This window comes from Miscanthus floridulus, chromosome 10 (genome assembly GCF_019320115.1).
Source record: "Miscanthus floridulus cultivar M001 chromosome 10, ASM1932011v1, whole genome shotgun sequence".
NCBI classification, from domain to species: Eukaryota; Viridiplantae; Streptophyta; class Magnoliopsida; order Poales; family Poaceae; genus Miscanthus; species Miscanthus floridulus.
The window spans coordinates 105,149,331-105,170,146 of record NC_089589.1 but is presented as its reverse complement, the minus strand read 5'-3'; the positions used below and the strand labels follow the sequence as shown (position 1 = coordinate 105,170,146).

The 20,816-nt window shown below is 45.8% G+C and overlaps 1 protein-coding gene and 2 pseudogenes across 1 annotated transcript; 1 reads left to right on the top strand and 2 right to left on the bottom strand.

Annotated features, from left to right (window-relative positions):
• The first annotated feature begins 12,406 nt into the window (after positions 1-12,406).
• Positions 12,407-14,280, top strand: LOC136485239 (transcription factor MYB60-like). The gene is made up of 3 exons (XM_066482161.1): positions 12,407-12,838; positions 12,997-13,126; positions 13,472-14,280. The coding sequence occupies exons 1-3, from the start codon at positions 12,703-12,705 to the stop codon at positions 14,088-14,090; spliced, it is 885 nt and encodes a 294-aa protein (XP_066338258.1). The 5' UTR covers positions 12,407-12,702; the 3' UTR covers positions 14,091-14,280.
• Positions 14,281-15,243: 963 nt separating this feature from the next.
• On the bottom strand, positions 15,244-17,291 carry LOC136485238 (actin-related protein 2/3 complex subunit 5A-like; annotated as a pseudogene).
• Positions 17,292-17,733: 442 nt separating this feature from the next.
• LOC136485237 (uncharacterized) lies at positions 17,734-20,370 on the bottom strand (annotated as a pseudogene).
• Positions 20,371-20,816: the final 446 nt, after the last annotated feature.

Sequence of the window (20,816 nt, the reverse complement as noted above, 5' to 3'; positions counted from 1 at the left end):
GTGTGTAATCTTATCATCATCCACCTTATGCTCATCATCCCACCATGTCATGAGTGCGGCTTCTTTAGGGTTTAGGAAGATACGTCTCAAGCGGTCGGTCACTGGCAGGTACCACATTACCAAGGCAGGAATTCTTCTCTGCTTTGCATCGTTGCCTAATGGAGTGTCCTCTAGGGGCTAAGATTCTTGTACCACCTTTTTTGTACCCTTCTTATTCCTCTTTTTCCCATGGAGGCTTCGTCCCCACCATAAAGGTCATTGTTCTTGTACCGGCTGGCCCCACACCGGGGACATTTATCCAGTGACTTGAACGTTTCACCACGAAAAAGTATACAGTGGTTGGGGCATGCATGAATTTTTCAACCCCCATTGTCAATGGGCTTATGACCTTCTTCGCTTGGTACGTGTTGGTGGAAATAGAGTTTGGTTGTGGCAGCACCCATGATAGGAGATGCAATAGATCATTGAAGCTACAGTCTAACCAGTCGTATTTAGCCTTCAGCATGAGTAGCTCAAGCACAAAACGTAGCAATGTCCAATGTGTCGGACAGCCCTTTTCAACACCATACACAGTCTCCTTCGATGCTTTTGTCACCCTTTCCAAATTTTCTAGACCTTTTGGGCTCTTTAGTAAAATCTCTGGTCCAAGGGCTCGAATCATGTCCTCCAAATCATCTTCATCCCCAATACGTGCTCCACCATCATTATTGACACCACCTTCATCGTTACCATCCCAACCACCAGCATCACCACCTTGTTCATTGCCAAACTCGGAATCCATTCGTGCATCAAGCTCTGCTGAATATTGGGACAGGGATTCTAGGGTTTCATCATCGTATTCCTTCCCATCCTCGTCGTTAACAATAACCGTTTCACCATGATGAATCCACACTATATAGTCCTCAATAAATCCTCGCATAATCAAATGTGATCTGATGATAGTCACATCTGTCCATGCCATACGGTTCTTGCAATCTTTACTAGAGACAAATAATTGTATCATTATTCTCTAGTCAACGTCGTTGCATGCTTCTTTGCAGGCTTCAATAAATTTATCCACCTCTTTACGGAAACCTGCCTTGAACCTTAACGAACCATACATCCAAGAGTTCATGTACTCCATCTTTTACAACAACAACAAAACAAACATTAAAGGACTACTTGTTCAGATATATATATATAAAATAAATTAAATTAATAATTACTTGAGAATAATTGTATATACTTTAGATATATATGAATATAAATCAAATATAATTACATGAAGCATGCAAACACACCATGATAGAGAAAATTAATTAATGGCTCATTTATCCATAAATAATTAAAATACATATTTGTTTATTATAATAAACAATTTCAAAGACAATAATTAGCAATAATTATATTTTACCCAATATCTTTCATGCAAACCCTAGTTCAATTTCATCAAACATAAATTTATAAAAACGAAATTAATAAAAAAAACCAAACCCTAGATCTAGATCTACATGCACATGAAACATCCATAAAACTAACTAATTGTTCACTAAAATAAGAAACATGGACCAAATAAGGGTATGATCTTGTTCCCCTACCTAATTTACCCTAGTACATTCAAAACTTGGGTCTAATTTGCTTCATAAGTAGTTCAAGCACCATAGAAGAGAGAGAAAAACAAAACTCTAATTACTCACTAACCAACCATTAAAACTTCAAAAAAAAGTATGGATTAGCATTTTCTTACCTTCTACAACCTCTCCATCAAAGGATTTGAGACCAAAACCTTCCCTCCTTAGTAGAGCAATTTTTGGGAGGTGTCCAAGACCTCCCCACCTTTCTTTCACGGGTTGGAGTGAGTGACCCAAGGAAGAAGAAGGGGCATGCAGCCATTTATACAACGGATATTTGTAGGGGCGGCTGGTGATTGAACCGCCCCTACAAATCCTAGGTATTTATACGTGGAGCATTTTTAGGAGCGGCTCAATCACCAGCCGCCCCTACAAATAGCAACACCGGGGGCGGCTGGTGAGTGAGCCGCCCCTACAAATCCTACCCATTTGTAGGAACGGCTCGTATCACCAACCGCCCCTGCTCTTCCATTTATAGGGGCGGCTGGTCTCGTGGATCCCGAGCATGCCACTGTAGAGGTAGCTTCATCACCAGCCGCCCCTAAAAAATTTGACCCGTTACTACAAACCATTTTTCACATAGTGTGGATCGACCCCGGTTGATGAGAATGAAGCAACTGCAATGTATCCGGTGGATTTTCGGTGGACAGTATCAATGAACCCACTCCCCGCAAGTTGTATGGGCCCCAAGAGTACTTCCCTCTTAAGGTGGCGCTAGGCCAAGCCTGGTATTTCGTCCAAGAAGGGCAGCTACTACACGGTGCTGAAATACCAAGAGGGTACGCCAAGGACCCAAGGTCGTTATTAGTGCTTGACCATCCCACCTGAGGAAGACAACAAGACACTTGGTGGGAACAAGGGGGGGCGCTTTGTGGCGTTCAAACAGTTTAGTAATAATGATTCCTCTTTGGATGAAGAGGGCAATAACGACGGTTGTTCCTCGACACTGCCTAGGGTTTCATCACAACAGCCTCCTATGCCGTCGCCGCCAAGGAGGGCTCCTTATCCTACAGCACTACCTCCTGTGCCATCGCCGCAAAGAAGCAATCATTCTCCTACGCCATCGCTAAGGAGAGATCCATCTCCTTCTCCGTAGCTGCTGCCACCGCAAAGGAGGTCTATTGGATAAGAAAAAGGTCCAACCCATTGATAAATTAGGATCCAGAAACTCATGGGAAGAAAAGTCATATGAGTGGGAGCACAACTAGCCTAATGCAAGGCTCATGTTGGCAGAACCCATCCTCCAAGAAAGCACAACTACCTGTGTTCAAAGGTTTAAATGACCCACCACGGAAACCCACATATCCATCGGACTTCAAATGGCAAAGCAACAAAAACTCTAACAGACAGGCTGGCTGGCGAGTACCTACACGAAAAAATAGAATTCTAGAAACAAGCCGAAGCCATGGGTATGACAGAGCAAGAATTGCGGGATATACAGGAAGGAAGACTAGAGAATTTGACAAGGCACCTCTTGCATACCAGTACGAGGCAGGCAAAGATCTCTTGGAGAACGCGGATGGGATTGCACAGTTGACGACAACTTTGCGTCGACTGCATGATTATTACAAAATAGAGACCGGTAAGAAGGAGCAACTAATGTTCAGAGTTAGAATCCCAGTAGAGATATTTCGTCATATAGAGAAGAAATAATGTGGGTCTTCTGGGACTGCTTGTTTAATTTTTATCAGAGGCGCCAACTCAACCTTCTGTTACATTCCTTGTGGACTATGTAGGTACCCTCGCCACACGATGTCACACTGTGTCTTGTATTTATGGATAAATATAAGAATTATTGATCATTTCTTGCTTATGCAGTATGGAGGCAGAAACGTGCATGGCCAGAGGGATTGATAATGTGGCCTTCTTGGACCCTAATAATAGAGTAAACCAGGACACATGCAACAAAATTAATGTCAATCCGCTTGATCTTATCAAGGATGTGACCCAGATATTCCTAAATTGCGAAGGAGTACCATGCATACTCCTGGCCTACTATTGTGAGTACGTGATTCTTGCCTTGCTCCATATTATAATTTAAGTACAGACTAATTTGCATTGGACTTTCGTGATTGCAGTGCCCATTACGTCCTCATAGAAATCATTCTAGAACAAAACAAGATGCCAAAATCATACTTATTAACTGCTTTTGGGAAACATTTTTATTTTAAGGATAGAGCACATACATTTAACCTTCTCAGTTTCTAATAATCTCACGCAGTGCCTTCATGGAGTACAGAAGGAAAAGCGTGATGTATAGACTGTACCAGAAAACTTTCCTGATGGACACTATGGAGAATTATACCCTACATCAGCTGCCGGCCAACGACCTTTGCAGTTTCTCGGCGGCGCATAAAATGCAGAAATTCATCGATGATGATTTGAGCGCAGTCGAAAAACTAGTGAGATTCATCTTTCCATTTTATTTACATTTGCCAATTCAATGAAACATGTCATTTTTTCGGTAACACATGTTAATTGTGCATCTTATTAATATCTTTTTGCTTCAATGACAGTACGAGCGTGAGCTGCTAGAGTCCGAGATTAGCGGAATGCAAGAACAACTTGTTGGGTTTTTCATGGATGAGGTGTTCGAAGAGAAATCACAGTTTTACATTTTATATGAAAGCGAGAACTAATTCAGAGTGTTTTATTTATTATTCGAGCTAAATCTTGTGTTATATACATTAAGATGTTTTAGGTGTGTTGTGTAACTTGAATAATCTTAGATATTTGGTTCATTATATTTGATGTATCTAGTGTATTATTATAATTCTCTGCTGCGTTATATATCTGGTTCATTATAATTGTTTGCTTGGTTACATATCTGGTGTATCTGGAGTCTTATAATACTCACTGCCAGGTACGGTATAGGCCGGCAGTGACACTCACAAATTCACTTTCGGGTGTGGTACCAAGCCAGCAGTGATGTAGTGAGTATCAATGTCGGGTTCAATCACGATCCCGTAGTGATATCTTAAGTCTTACTGTCGGGTAATATCGTCCCAACCCAGCAGTGACACTCCTTATATAACTACCGGTTCATGCGTCAACCGGACAGTGACACTCCAACCCGGCAGTGATGGTCGTGGATATCACTGTCGGCTGATGCTTTGACTTAACATTGATAGTCCATTACCATTGTCGGGTCGCCAAACCGGCAGTGACAGGACACCCCAATCACGGTCGATTAACCTTTGCCGACATCAATTCCGGATAGTGATGAGGGGCTTCCAATCCTTGATGTAGTAAATCATGAATTTCCCTATTGGTACAACTAAAACCCGACAAATATTCTGTTATGCAAAGGGCATATTCCCGTTTTCCATTATTAGTTTCAAGTAGTGCACAGGGCAATTCCCGTTTTCCATTAGTTTCAAGTAGTTGAAGTGCGCAAAGTGAGCATAGCTCACTTGGTTAGTTTCTTACTGGTGGAAGCTTTTTATCTGGATTCAGGTAGTCGACTTGATACCGGTGCTTGCATTTTTCTAGGTTTATTACAAGATTTAGTGGCAGCATTCTTTCAGTGCTAAGTGACATGGGCAACCATGCTAGCGCCTGGACGTCGGGACGGACCCTCAGCTCGCGTCCGGACGCCCGTGTATGTTGCTGCGCCTACCCATCTGCTGCTGCCCCTGACGCGTCCCGCGCCTCCTCTTGCTCTTTTTTGGAAACACGCGCCTCCTCTTGCTACTGCTGCGCCCCGCACCTGCCCGCGCCTGCTGCTGCGCCTGCACGGGAGAGCATGTGCGTGGGGCCCGTCCAGCTGCATGCGAGAGAGATGGAGCACAATGCGCGTACCCATGTGTTGACCTGACCGCATGCTGCACCGTGGGGGGGGCCACACCTGGTGGTGCGCCTAGTTATGTATCCATTGGGTGTTGGCCTGCTGTGGCGCTCTGCATGTGTGCATGCACTTTGACCAGGGAGTGCTCGGCCATTTGGGTAGTGACCGCCCGTTGCGTGCATGCTGACTGCAGCGCGTGCGTGCCCGTGAGTCAGAGCGCGTGGGGAGCATCACTTGTTGCAACATATATACTGAAACAAGGGGAAACAAATTGAAACATATGCTTGCAATATATGTGTATAGTCACTGCAACATATGCAACATTCAGATAAAATACTTGCAACATATGTTTGAAACAGTTAAAACATTTGGAACATATACTTGTCGGTGTTTTGTAAACCTAAATTTATAAGATTGCCGTGTTGCTCTAGAAAGACGATGGTAGCATCCAAAAGACATGAAGATTTATACTGGTTCAGTCTGGAGCCCTACGTCCAGTCTCAGAGATGATCGAGTCCGTGTTCCTCGCTTGAATGCTCTGAAGTTCTTATAGTGGGGATGCAAGAATGGTGGAAGAGAAGTTTTAGGAGCCCTACTACGGTGTGAATGAGTTGAAGATGTCTCCGATTCAAGATGGTGGGAAGGATGCCCTAGCTGCCCTTATATAGAGTCCTGGGGCCAGGGCATGTATAAAGAAGAAGGTTCTCTCCGATCGAGGTGTCGTAAGCCTGAGAGAGGAGCCTAGCTAACTTGGCTTGCAAGCTATGCCGTCTTGTGATACACGTCTGGGTGTGGTTGTCGTCATGGTCTTGTGCCCACATCAGTGGTAAGGTATGGCGTGGTGCTACTATGCCGGCCGTGGCGGCACTGTAGGCATGATGGTGGTTCGCCAGCCGTCCTTCAGCGATGTGGCCTTCGCCGTGATCTTTGTCATCGTCTCCTGGATTTCCTAGGGGCATCGTACAAGAGTTGGTGACCGCCCCCCGGTCATCGATCGCCTGGTTATCTTGAGGAGCAGGTGGCTATGATCCTGAGCTCCAGGGTCGTGGCCTACTGTTCGGTCTAGATGGCCTCCAAGTCAAGGCCTCCGTCATGGATCCCATCCCATAGTAGGTGGAATCATACATGAGTCTTGTTCAGGACCGTATCTGGACGGTGGGCACCTGTACCGGCCGTCACCGCTGAGGCGGTGTTGTCTTGTCTGAGCTGCATGGCGCAAGGATGGCGTCTGACCAGACCGAGGTGACCGTTGTCTCCTTGGTCCTTGCGGGGTCAAGGCGGCATGTCTGTTCTTGTCAGAGCAGGCGCGCCTAGCTGGGCTCAACCTCTCCCCATTCCTCCCAGGGGTCGTGACGGTGGAGAGGTTGTGTGTCTCTTGTACGTCGTGCGGCTAAGGCAGAAGGAAGGGGTCGTGGCTGACCCTACCCTTGGTGTTCGGCTTGGTTTACTTGGCTCAGCTGGGCCTTGGTCGTTTGGGCCTTCACTAGCTGATGTATCGTGGGTCGCTTAGCCTGCTAACTAATCGATGCCTTGAGACACCCGGGGATCATAACCCCAACAACTTGCAACATACACATATAGCCACCACAACATATGCAACATCTAGATCAAAACATGCAACATCCAGATAAAACAGTGACACATTTGGAAAATATACTTGCAACATATGTGTATAGATATTGCAACGTATGCAACATCTGGATGAAACATACAAAACATACACCTTAAACGCATAGACCAGTGCGGACTTCGATGCCCACGGTCACTAGTCACGGAGTAAAAATGGCGCATGAAGATGCGGGCCCCGTGCTCCTCTCACGAATTCCCAGCGTCGGTCATTTTCTTCTCTTTGGTCACCGCGCATGCACGGCCCCATATGCTGCATGCTCCCCACGCCGAGCAAGTGGTCACACGTGCTCCCATGCACTGACCACGGAAAGGACGGGTGCAGACCCTTCGACTGCAACATGTGCCCCTTTTTTTCTTGGTCATCACACCGCGCGGGTTGGTCCATCCAGACAGAAGGATGCCCTCAACCAAGCATTTCTGATATCTGTTTACGGGAAGACGCTTACGATGACTTCATCAGTCTCAAGATCTGTTGATCTAGCTTAATCTTTTCGAGATGTTCCTAGAGACAGGGATTATCTTCATATAAGGCCATAAGGGTGACTAATTGAGTATACACATGTATATGAGCGTATGATTTTGGGGAAAGGGAAAGCTATTTGTTTTCAAACTATTAGACAGAAATTATAGGATAACGAGAATAGACTCTCTCTCCCCCGAGCTCCCCCCAACGGGTGACTCGGGGGGGGGGGGGGGGCTCGTGCCACCGCCCCTAGAGCTCCCCTTCATGCCTTCCCTCCGACCGCCGTCGTCGCCCTCGGCGTGCGATGGCGGCAGCCCACGGCGGCCCAAAAAACAGGCAACCGTCCACAATCCCCGTTCCCTCCCCTACTTCCTCTACCACCCCTCCTCCTCCCATTCAACTCCGGTGATTCACGTGGCCAGCGGGGCAGATCCGGGACCTCCATGGCTGGATCCGGCGCCTCCCTCTCTGGATCCGGTGGTTTGGCGACGTCCATCGAGGTAGTGTCCGCCCTTTCCCGTCCTGATGGCGTAGGTCGCCTGCACGGCGGGTTCGGTGGCCCGGCAGTCCGTCGGGGCCGGTCTCGCTCCTGGCGGCTGCTGGTTGTGCAGTGGCCGCCGGGATCGGTTCTTGCGGGGGTGGCCGCAGGATGGCCGGCTCGGCCGGATCTCTGTCCTGGCTGCACGGCTGGTGGCGCAGTGGCCGGCTGGGCGGGATGTCGCGCCTAGCGATGCGGCTGCTGCGGAACTGGCGTTTGGGGTGGCGCGGCGCCGAGCCTTGCGGTGCCCGCGCTTCATCACCGCCACAGATCCCGAGCTGCAGCCCCGGCCTGGGCGCCCCTAGGCACAGCAGCCTCCCCTTGCTGTGGTGTGGAGAAACTATACTTGGGTTAACACCCTGCCCCGCCTTGCTCTGGGCTGGTGACGGTGGCGCTGTATGCGTCATTTCCTTCTTGAAGGCGTCATCGAAGCTTCTGCTCACCATGCCGGGGATGGTTATGGGATGAAAGTCCCCGTGTGCTTCTTTCAACGATGATGGCCCCTGCGGACGTCAGTTCCCTTCTTGAAGGCATCGTTGGGGGCTCCTGCTGCCGTGCTTCTGCTCCTTCCGCTTCCCTTGCTTGGAGTTGCTCCATTTTGTGCTAGTGCCTGATTGTGCTTCATGCTACTCTTCTCTTTGGTTTGTCCAGTAGTTGTTGGTGTTGCCGCAGTCGATTGCTTCTTTGTAGCGGATGCTTTGCCCGCTGCCGTCGCTTCGGTCTCCCCTCTCAGGCAGATACTTTGTTGCCTGTGAGCGTGACGGCCCCCCATCAGCGGATGCTTTGCCGCTTTGATGGTCGTCGTCTCTGGCGGATGCTTTGCCGCCATGCTGCTGTTCTGGTGGATGCTTTGCAGCCGTAGTCTCTTCTCTAGAGGATGCTTTGCCGCTTTGGTCATACTGGCGCCCTTGGCGGATGCTTTGCCACCGAGGTTGTTCGTCGTCTGGCGGATGCTTTGCCGTCGTGGATCTCTTCTCTAGCGGATGCTTTGCCGCTGTGGTCATACTGGCGCCCCTGGCGGATGCTTTGCCTCCGAGGTTGTTCGTCGCCTCTGCGGTTTCACTACACTACTGGCTACCAATGTGTTGTCTATATGTATTAGGCTCAGTCGTTTAGAGTTTTTAGGTGGAGGGTCTCCCCCACCTCGTGTTTCTTGCTGTTCGTTAGTACCTGTGAGATTTCGTTGGTAATCAAGTATTACTGGTGAGTCCTTTGTATCGTCTTTGTAACCTATGGTTACCTTTTCTCTTAATGAAAAACGGGTTGAACACCCGATCTAGATTTTGGGGAAAAAAGTAGTTCGAGTGCACTTTTTGACTGCTGCCGCGGTCGCTTGTACTTTTGAGGTTCTTTCCCGTGTGCAAGCTCGTGCGCTCGTTCGGTCGTACGTGTGCGTACGTACGGGATAAACATTGACTTGTCATCAAATTCTTACATATGTAAACACTGAGCCTGAGAGGTCAATAATCACGGCGCGACTTCATCTTCATGCGCGCCATTTCACGCATGACTCGATCGCTTGCTTGCTTTTTCGTTGTCACAAGCTGTATTCGTGAAGGTTCATGGTTGGACCAGCCAATGGTGGTCCATATATACATGTCCGTCTCTGCATGCCACTTGAAAGCTGCGTCCGCGCACGGACAGAGAAAGATAAGAATATATAAGAGGGTTCTCCCAACGAAGAAAACAAAATAAAGTTTGATGATGTTACGCGTTGCAACTAGCTAGATCTTTTGTTAAGCACGAGATTTTCTTTCTCGACATTGAGTAAATTAGGTTTAACACAGATATAGTGCACAAACCACATGTATCGTATTCCTAGCACGTCTATTGAAGTATAGTATAAGGATCTTAATATCAAAAAAAAAGTTCAGTATAAGAAAGTATATGATGATCTCAAGCAGCGCAAACTTTACCTGCATATATAAAAGACAGTTTATATCCAAACACCACTTTTATTATCCAAAGACGTCTGTAGCAGGATTTTACCTGTGATATAAGCCAAGGGGGACCCATGGCCGGTATGCAAGGCTCGCCTGTGGAAACGGTTTCCTTCTATAGATGGCCAGATGGGCCTGATGGGGCCACGCCCACTGAGCTGGCACTAGCACGGCCCGAAAAAGCACGGCCAAGCATGGCCCGGCCTGGTCATGGTGCCGTGCCTGGGCCGCGACTTCGGCCCGTAGGGTTGGCACGGGCACCGCACGAATTTTGGGTCGGCACTATGCGGCCCGATCTATTTCCACCATTGGATGAAATCCTGATGAACTACGGCCAATGGATGAAAAGTATGGAGTATATAAGCACCACTGCCTCCCCAAACCCTAACTTCTTCACCCTCTGTCCCTCTCGTATGCTATCCTGACCACCACGGCGTGGGCTGCGCTTCTGTGGCAGCAGCAGCAAGCGTGGCGTGGATGAGTCTGCGGCGGCGCGCGTGGCCGGGGGATGAGTCTTCGACAGCGGCGTGGTGGCCTCGCTCTGCGGCGGCCGGCTTGGCTGCGGCCGTGGTGGCACGCTCGGCTGCGGCGTCGGCGCACGTCTGTGGCGGCGTTGGTTCCTAGGGCGGATGCGCGGAGCCAGGCTTGTAAAAGCACGCCGGGCCACTGTGCTCGTCGGCACGGCACGACAAACAAGCTATAGTATCGTGCCTGGGCCGAGAGTTCGGCACGGCAGCACGATGCGGCACGGCACGGCTATGGCACCATGCCCAATAGTGCCGTGCCTAGCCGTGCCCATGCCCATGCCATGCCGTGCGCCCTGGTTGGCCATGTATATTTTCTTCCCTGGTTGTTTCATTCAAACCAACATTGTCTAAAGGAGCAATTCACTTCTCGGACTAAAACTTTCCAAACTACAAGGGTAAAGGTTTAGTCTTTATTTCCTTAAAGAGAGTTGGCACTAAAATGTAAAAATATGCCATTCCTATGTTCTATTCAAAATTTGTCACACAATTTACGACTTAATATGTGCTTATGACCTAGAGAGGGCATGTTGTTTTTAACCATTGCTTTAGACTTCAAATTAGTTTAAATTTGTGGTCAAGCTTACTTCAATTGAGTATATTTGCATAATTGCATGGTTCTTTCATTCTATGGCCCCAATTTGATTTTTTTTCTTTGCTCTAAAGGTGTTCATCATGCTGAATGTGGACTTTTAATTTAGATCTCTATTTTTTTCTTGCCATCTCAGTGAGAAAGGTCCATCACAAAATTTGTCACAGGGATGACCACAGTTCTTTCACCTTGATGGCAGGATGGTGATAGAAAAAAAAAAGGTTTCGATCACTTCTCGAGTGATGAACAAGGCTGAAACTAATTAATTTAACTTCATTGTGCATATGTGTACAATATATATGAATAAACTTTTTGTCTTGTAATTAATGTTTATTGACATATGAAATATTAATGATGACTGGTGAGTTGGTTGTGTATATATTGAATTCCCATTAAATTAAATAAACATACCACATCTCTGAAATGTGAAAAATAAATGTTTCTATTTGGTGGGAAAATTAATAAATGGTGTGAAACTTTTAAGATCTGAAACTCTTTTTTAGATGTGGTTGAAGTGGTTCCAAGGTAACAAATTTTAACTAGAAACTTTAAAATTTCATTAAATTTCATGAAAATTTGTGTTAGCTGCCCCCCTCCCCCATAAAAAAAGGGAAAATAATCGCATTTCTGACTCTGCCTCTGGCCGTCTGCTGACATGTTCATGCAATCATGTATGATGTATCCTCCATGTTGTGTCTAGGGTTTTAAATCTATCTATGAGGAAAGGTGGTCATCGATACTTGCGCGCGCAGGATACACCATACAGATCCCCAATTAGGAGTGAAAATGGACAAATGGTGCGGGTAATTCTCTGCTCCGCTCCGATCCGAATCCCAATCTAGAGGATATAGAGAAGAGTTTAAAATTTCAGCAATGTGTATAGCAAGTGATTTGATTTTCCTGCAGATTCTTGAGAGAGGCCCTCTGAGGCTCTGAATCTGGAGGAGAGAAGAGCCAACCTGCATGTGCCAGGTGCGCACACACAGTCACACACACACACGATCCTCATCAATGCCCAAGAAATCTGAAGAGACACAGACAAACGCAAGCAATTACTCCCTTCATGAGCGCCACAGCAGAAAAGGAGTCCTCCAGCAATACGTCAACCGGCCGTGTGTTCTTGGCTTGCACACGCAAAAGCAGCGCATGCAACAAAGCAAAGATCACACCCGGAGCAAGAGAGACGCCCATTCATGTGATCACCTGACTGACTTTTGCATTGGAAAGCAACAGTGCCAGATCAAAAGGGAGCACAGCACAGAGAGTGGCTTATATGAGGTCATGCAGTATATAAGCACTCACATGCAGCTACCTAGCTAGGGCACCTGTGCAAGAGGACAGGTAGGAGATAAAGCAGCTAGGGCCTGCTGCCTGCTGGCGTGTCCTAGTCCTAGAATAAAAGGAGGCCGATATCGTATCAGCAGAGGGTTCCAGGGAGAAGGCCGTTGTGCAGGGGCCGCCGTGGCTGTGTAGGCAGCAGCCACAGCTTCCCATCTTCTTGTTCTTCAACTACTTGCCTACTATATCTACTAGCCAAGCTAGACTAGCTCTAGGGGTAGCTAGCTGCTTGCTTGCTAGGTGTATCGATCGTCCGAGGTAGGAGACAGCAAGCAGCAGGCATGGGGAGGCCACCGTGCTGCGACAACGGCGTCGGCGTCAAGAAAGGGCCATGGACGCCCGAGGAGGACATCGTGCTCGTCTCCTACATCCAGCAGCACGGCCCCGGGAACTGGCGGTCTGTGCCAGAGAACACAGGTTGGTTCGCCGAACTCTCTCCTTGCTTTGCTCACTAGAGCAGATTTTCACTGAAGGGATTGTACATATATACATGTTGAGAGTTGTGCTTGGTTTTGGTTTTCATTGAGAGAGAAGCAGTGTGTTTGATTCTTTGATGTTACACATGTTTTTTTTAGGGTTGATGAGGTGCAGCAAGAGCTGCAGGCTGCGGTGGACCAACTACCTCAGGCCTGGGATCAAGCGTGGGAACTTCACTCCTCATGAGGAAGGGATCATCATCCACCTCCAGGCATTGCTTGGCAACAAGTAATCACCGTTATTCCTAAAATATGTTTTTTTTAAACCTCTTAAAATTGTTGATGTATCACTCTGTAAGAACCAAAAAAAAAAGTTACATTTAACCTAGCATAGATTTGTAACTTTCTTCAACTCATCAACTTCATATATCCATCATCAGCTTGAAAATCCATTCAGTTCTATTTCAAATAGGCTTGAAGCCTTGAAGTAGGTCAAGCAAATCCATGACTATTGACTAACTGTATAAAGCATAATCTATGGCTTCAAAAACTTTTTTTTCCACATCTGCCTTCCTCTTAAATCTTAATATATATAGTTTGGTATCTCATATATATCTCTTGTGCTTTCATGCAGGTGGGCAGCCATAGCCTCCTACCTCCCTCAAAGAACCGACAACGACATCAAGAACTACTGGAACACACACCTCAAGAAGAAGGTAAAGAGGCTGCAACAACCGGCAGCCGACTCCTTCCAAACCACTGCCTCCTCCAATGCAGTCACCTGCAGCCCAAACTACTACAGCCCCAGCAGCAGCAGCAGCCACCACAGCCTCCAAGGAATGCAGCAGCCCATGAACAGCTACCCCAACACCGCCTGCAGCGGCGCACCAAGCAACAATGAGACCACCACTACCGGCGTCTCCGACCTCTTCCAGGCATGGATGATGAGGCCGTCACCAGCAGCAGCAGCAGCGACAGCTAATAACTGCAAGCAGATCGCCATGCAAGAGTTCCAGGAAGAGCAAGACGCTGCAGCAGCCAACATCGTTTGCCAGGAACAGATGGTGATGACCGGCGGTGATGTTAACAAGTCGTCGACGTTGGAGATGGTGGTGGCGCCGGCGGTGATGGGAGCGAGCACGGCTACCTTCTCGCTGCTCGAGGACTGGCTGCTCGATGACATGCCGGGGCAGGCCATGGATGGGCTCATGGGGATCTCTGCCGGTTGCTGTTCAGATCCCATCATGTTCTAGCTCTTGTATTGTCGTCATATGAGCTATCATAGGCTTCATTCTAATGGGTTCTTGCACTTGTAATGTTGGTTGATCGAATGGTATGATCGGGGTAGTCGATCCTATGTTTCCGGTAATAAGCCGTTTGTTCCCTCGGGGAAAAAATCCTGGAGATGGTCCAGTTTATTTGGAGATATTACTAGTACTGACAGATACTAGTACTGACGGATATAATAAAATGGTTTCACTTCAGTACATTATTTGCATGTTCATTTATTTGCTTTAATTTGATGTTGTGTTCTACTTCTAGCATTTAGCTTTTGATGCCATCATAAGACCTTTTAATTTGTATGCTAATTTATGCTGTAGGTCATTCATTCTGATCGTATATGTCCGTTCAAAAAAATCATTCTGATCGTATATGGTTTTCAGAAGATCATTATTATTCTTATTATTAGCCGTGCTCGTGTGCAAACATGCATTTCACTGGGTGAACCTTATTGTTTTGTTTTTTTATTTTCTTGAAATTTGAACCTTTTGTTTTTAGATGAATCTTTTCATATGAATCACTCCTAGGTTGCTGAAAATGCTGTTGCACTGATTTAATGCAGTTTGGCTGTTTATACAAGTCAATGACATGGAGTATATAATCTAGATATGCAGGCAAATCTGCTCTTATGTCTATAAGTCATTAACATGGAGTATAATGCAGTAATATTTTCACCAATACTGCTTATTGCTTGTCTATGAAAATATTTTTCAGAGTTTTAACTACCGGATAGGGCTTCTAGGATTCATTTCAGGTAGGACAATGTTTTTAGCTAGTGTTTTACTTACATTATTACCAAGATGAGAATGCTAATACTAGTAACATTTTCAGATGATTGCTAGATGTTATTCTAGCACCATAGAACTAATTTCACTTTCAGCATTTATCACGGGCGGGCATGTCATTTTCTGTTTGCTAGTATGAAAATACATGTGGGTAAGAAAGAGGAATAACCATTCTAAGCACTTAATAATACATTAAGAAGCGGAGCATTGAGGAGGGCACAATTAGGCACAAAAAAAAGGGCTCTGACAGCCAGATAATACAAATTTAGGATCAAGAACATAACTATTAGTTTTTCTTTTTATCCGTCTAATAAAAATAGCGGCAAATATTTTGCCATCCTTTCAAAAAAAACATAACTATAAGTTGGAAGCGTAATAATTGGTGTCAGAAGACATCTTCAGCTCTGATGGTACAGAAATCGCTTCAATTTTAATAGAGTTCGGCCATTCTAGTAATGTACAATGATGCTCTAACTGAAATTGCCTAATGGCAAAGAAAGAGATAATGCAGAACATCTAGTTAAAAATTACAGCTAGGTTGCCTGATGTAATTTATCACAGTAAAGAGCAGGAAGAGAGCTTTGTTATATCCACCCTCAGCATGCAGAGACAAAGCTCATACAGTGTTCACAGTATCAGCAAGGGACCGCAATATACAGCCTAGGCCTGCCTTCTCAGTCAGTTTTTCATGAATTTTGAGGCACTGGTCACATGTTGGCCTATCCCCTGTAGATAGACCTCTATAAAGGTACCTGCATCACATTGATATTTAGAGATAAATAATCTTCAGATTAGCATAAAAGGAAGCATAGAAGGCAACAATTCCAAGACAGAAATAATGAGATACATGTGAGTAAAATGATGTACAGCTAACTTAATTTTACCACAGTTCTAAGGTGAGTGGCACAGCATGACAGCGACCTTTAATAATGTGAAACCGAGATAAGGATGATGTGATAACGTGGACAAGCGTAGGAATATTGAACAGCATACACATATGTTCATTCGATCATGTACAGCAATATTAAACAAGAAATGCACACATCCAACTGCATCCCATACTATCCAAAGCTTGTACAGGTATTGAGTCATACAACTCATTTTCATTTTATCAATAGTACACTGTAGTTTACAGAACAGAGCTTGTTCAGGTATTGAGTCATACAACTCAAAACTCATTGTCATTTTGTCAATGGTACACTGATGTTTATAGAACAGTTTTCACAAAACAGGTGTGTCATCCAATCCAAAGCATTACTTTGATCAGCAATTCCTATTCGAAATTACTTGTATGGCCAATCGAATTATAATATTTTTTTACACTGAACTGCTAATCATATGGTCGATCCAAACAAACATAAAGATACTGTTACCAAGGATAAAATAGATTGACTACATGCACTCTAGAATGCACTCATTTTTTACTGGAAGTTGTACAGTCCCATAAAATAATTCGAAATGTTCTATCATCTTGACCACAAAAAGTAATGGTATAATCCAATTCCATTGTGTGTTTTCTCTCATGTATTTTCCCAATAATTAACACACAATTAAGCAACATCTAGACTCCAGCAGCAAAACAAAATTTCCTAAAATCCCAACCAGCTACACAGCAGCACGACAAATCATAACAACCATGATAGAATGAAAATCACCAATGTCAGGTACAGCATAACTGTTCTAATCATCAATGGTCGCCCGCGGCACAAAACTGATGTCAAATAAAAAACTAAAGTTTTGTAGCAATACCATTATTACACGATCACCGTGGATCAATGCAACAAAATTTATAATACAGTGATTGTTATCTACTTGTGGAATCTCAACTAGGAATTGGTGATTGCCAGGACTCGAATTGCAAACCACTGACCTTCTCTGACCAGTAAATATGGATCTGGGAAGGAAGGAGCAGGGGAGACGTTGTATCTCTTACTTCATGAGGATATCGTAGTACTCGGGATCGAGGGAGTTGAACATGCCGTCGACGTCCCTGATCGCCATCATCGCGCGGTGCACCACGATCCAGTTCGCCGACTGCGCGCAACCGACATGAATGAACAATCCAAGAAACCCAGATCGAATCCACGGAAGAAACGAGACGAGCCATATCAAGACCGAACGAACCTTGCATCGCTCGTCGAGGGTCTTGAGCGGCGACCCCTCGAGCGCCGTCTTCAGGGCCTCCACCGGCTTCGACCTGCCCCCACGCCGCGGAGGAATGAGCGGGCGAATCAAAAGCAGGTGAGGGGTGGAGAGGGTCGAGAGGAGAGGGAAAGAGGGGCGTACTGCTTAAGGAGGGTCTCGATCTTTCGGGACTTCTGCTCGATGCGGGTGATGATGGCCTCCAGGTTCTCGTCCTGCGTCAGGGTACGCCGCCGACGAAGCCATCCCGCCGGGCGCCGGCGACACGGAGGTCGGGTTTGGCTTTTCTGTGTGCTGACTGCTGTCGTAGGTGAGTCGTATAGAAGGAATATGGGCTGCCCGGCCCGGCTCGGCACAGGCCCGTAAAGCACAGCCCAATCCTACTGGGCCAGGTACGGCCCCGGCACGCCCTCTAGGACGGGCCAGCCAGCACCCGGAGCAGGCGCCCAATCCTACCAGGGCCAGCTTCAAATTTTCATCTTTATTTAGTTTGTAACACTAAATTAAAGGCTGGAGTTAGGTGAAAGTTCCTTTCCTCAAAAAAAAAAAATGGTGAGAAGTTCAGCGTCTAACAGCATCATGAATTAATTATTGAAAAATAAAAAAACAACATGAACTTTGAAAAAGAAAAGGAATGGCCGAGTTAACAAGTACTCTGATTTAAGGATTTCACATAACAGCAGAAATAATGCAATTTCATTCCATATGTCCAGAAGTCGAAACAATAGGTTTCAAAAGGGAAGTCATAATGTTTAAACAAGATCATACATAAATTTCTAGACTGCAGTATTATATTATAGCATTACTAGACAAAAATCTCAAAATTTAATTCTATCCTAAATCACACATTTTACAGGCATCATTCCCATTTGCTGCCCAGAAAAAAAAAAAACATCACCACGGGGTGCAGGATCACCAATGCTGGACCGGTCTCCCTTTTGATGTGTTAGCTCAGTTGCTTGTTAAGCTGCCAATCACGGCTCATGGCTCATCAAGGTTTGTGAGGAATATAAAATCCTCGCTCTCGAGCTCTTCGTGGACCATATTTATTCTTGGAGCAGCAGGTAGTATATTTTGGTAACTGCTGGATTCCAGTGATCTCTTGCCCTAGAGATTAAGGAAAGGCAAATAATTAAGATGATAGCTTTTCGCTAGGGGAAAGTAGTTGCAGCAATAAAAAAACTTGTATAATGGAAGAATCTTAATTTGTATGAGGTAAATATTCAAGCTAAACTGATAGGCTCAAGTGAGTTCAATAGAAGTGAACATAATTAACCTTCTTAAGAGTGTAGAAGAAATAATGGAAGCCATCGCCAAAGGTACTGTACTCAACACACCATGTAAACTCAGGGGCTTCAAAAAATCGCCGTCGAAAGTGTGGCTGACATATGAAAAGTAGTACTTCATTGAGAACAGAAGATTAATAGATAAAAAAGAATAAGACATCAATTCCGCCTTCAGTTCAGATCCACTTTTGCATCTTTACTTATTTATTTAATCCTATAGGAAAGACAGTCTTTAACTATTTCACAATATCATCTTCCAGTAGCAATGGTGCGGTAACACATAGTTCTACGAGAAAAGTGGTTTCATTCAAAAAGAAACCCCATTCCTATGTAATGCGCACATTTATATACTGTAAATAGGTAGATGAAATATCTTCAGACCAAACCGAAAGGTGGAAAAACCAAAAGAAGACTGACACAGAAGATTGTTGGTAAATCTCCCTAACCTGTCCAAAGGTAATTGATACAAAGACTGCCTTCTGGCTTCAAAACCCTGTGGATACATTTAAGCATTTTCATCACGTTATCCACTGTTGTAGGATTGGGGTCCCATGGATCGCCACTGTCCACAAACAACACATCCTGTACAAAAGGATGGTCTTTTGTTAAGTGTAACATACAACATCATGTAAAATAATAGCGCTAACCATTAGAATGAATGGAATACATCATGTTGTGGGTTGTTTCCAATGATGATTAATTGATGACATGAATGTCAGACCAGGTCCTCTTCCCTGTCTGAATATATTTTACTTCAGCAGAAGTTCTGCTTTGAAACCATTTCGCAACTCCAACATATTGTTGTACTATTGTTAAATAAAAGTTGTAAAATGGATGTATTGCATCTAAAGACGAATCAGTTCATTTCAACGCTAGGCAACAAGCCATCCTTCAAGTTTTAATTTTTAACCAGGGCAGTACATGTTGAGATTTTGCACGAGCCTCTCTTGTTCTTGTTAACAGTGTGAACAATGGTGCTAAAAATAGCTGTCTGGTTATCTTCCAATACACGGTAATATGGTTAGCACACTAAAGCGTCGGCCAAACCTCGACATGTACCCCTCAAACTGAGGTCATGGGATTGCCTTTCTGGCCAGTCTGTAGTAGTTATATGACTTCAAGGCACTATGGGCACACATTAGATGCTTAACCGCCAATTATCCTTCAGGTTCTAGATTAAATGCTCATCCATTTTAATCAGTATTTGCGCAACTGTGCAAGAATTACTTGCAATACACAGAACGGAAGAAGCTCATGAATATTCCATACCATAGTGCCCTTCTCAATCACAAGGTCAAAGCTCTCTTGCTCAAACGGCAGATCGAGCATGTCCGCCACCACAACATCCACGCGACCACGCCTTCAAGAAGAAAGGACCAAAATCTCAACCCAAATGGTGCTGGGCATCTTCTACTAGGCGAGGAAAGGCCAGTAAATATACCTTTGGTGCCCTGAGCGGCGAGGCGGTCGCGCATCCGCTGGACGGCGACGGGGGACAGGTCGACGCAGGTGATGCCGCCGGCGACGCCCTCCCGCAGGAGCTCCTCCCCGAGCCGCGAGTTGCCGCACCCGACCTCGAGGACCTACACCCACGCAAACAGAGCTCCTCTTTACCACTGACGCTTCCGCGACAGGATAGGATTGGGGGCAAAAGGAGGAGGAGGAGGAGGAGGAGGGAGAGGGCAAGGGAAGGGAACGCACCGAGAGGGACGGGGAGAGGAGCGGCGCGACGAGGTGGCGGAAGTGGGAGAAGTCCTTGAACCACTCGTAGTGCTCCTCCTTCCAGAACCGCGCGTCCCTGCGAGCGGCGGCCGCACGGCCAGGCCGTCGTCCATTGTCGCGTCAGAGTCAGATCAGATTGCCTGCTGCTTCTGCTCGGTCAGGATGGGGTAGGGTGAAGAAGAGAAGGGAGGGAAAGCGAACCAGTAGGAGGGGTCGAGGTAGGCGGAGGCGGCTGACGGGGCGACGTCGTCGGCGGAGGCGACCATCGCCGGCGGCGGCGTGCGCAGGCGGGAAAGGGATGCGTTGCTGGGGTTGGGGACTTGGGTATGGATCCCGTTGAACCCTACAGCGGGGCAGCATCGCCGTCCGATCACTGAATGGACCGTCAGGGTCAAGATAGCAAAAAAAAAAAAAAAAAGGCGCGTAAGAAAGAAAGGGAACAAACAAAGGTTCCATTTGCCGGATTGAACCCGGGTCACCTGTATAGTACAAGTGGTGTTTTATTTTTTAGGTTCTTTTTTATTATTCCTGATGAATCTAAAAATCGTAAATGATTATTAATAAATCTGATAATCTTTATCTGTTAATAAAAATTAACCTGAACACACCAAGATGTCCTAAGAAAATTAGATGTAGTTGTTAATCTTGTTTATTTTTTTAGAATTCGGGGTCCGTGAAATAACTAATAGCTAATACAAAAAAAAACATAAGATGTGTGTTGTATATATAATAACTCGCAACACCACAAAATGTCGAAAGGTCA

Excerpts from the sequence above, each read along its gene's own strand:
- LOC136485239 (XM_066482161.1), top strand. The coding sequence starts at position 12,703 with ATGGGGAGGCCACCGTGCTGCGACAACGGCGTCGGCGTCAAGAAAGGG. Across the intron at positions 12,839-12,996 it reads GTCTGTGCCAGAGAACACAG|GGTTGATGAGGTGCAGCAAG; the intron begins GTTGGTTCGCCG and ends TGTTTTTTTTAG. Across the intron at positions 13,127-13,471 it reads CAGGCATTGCTTGGCAACAA|GTGGGCAGCCATAGCCTCCT; the intron begins GTAATCACCGTT and ends GCTTTCATGCAG.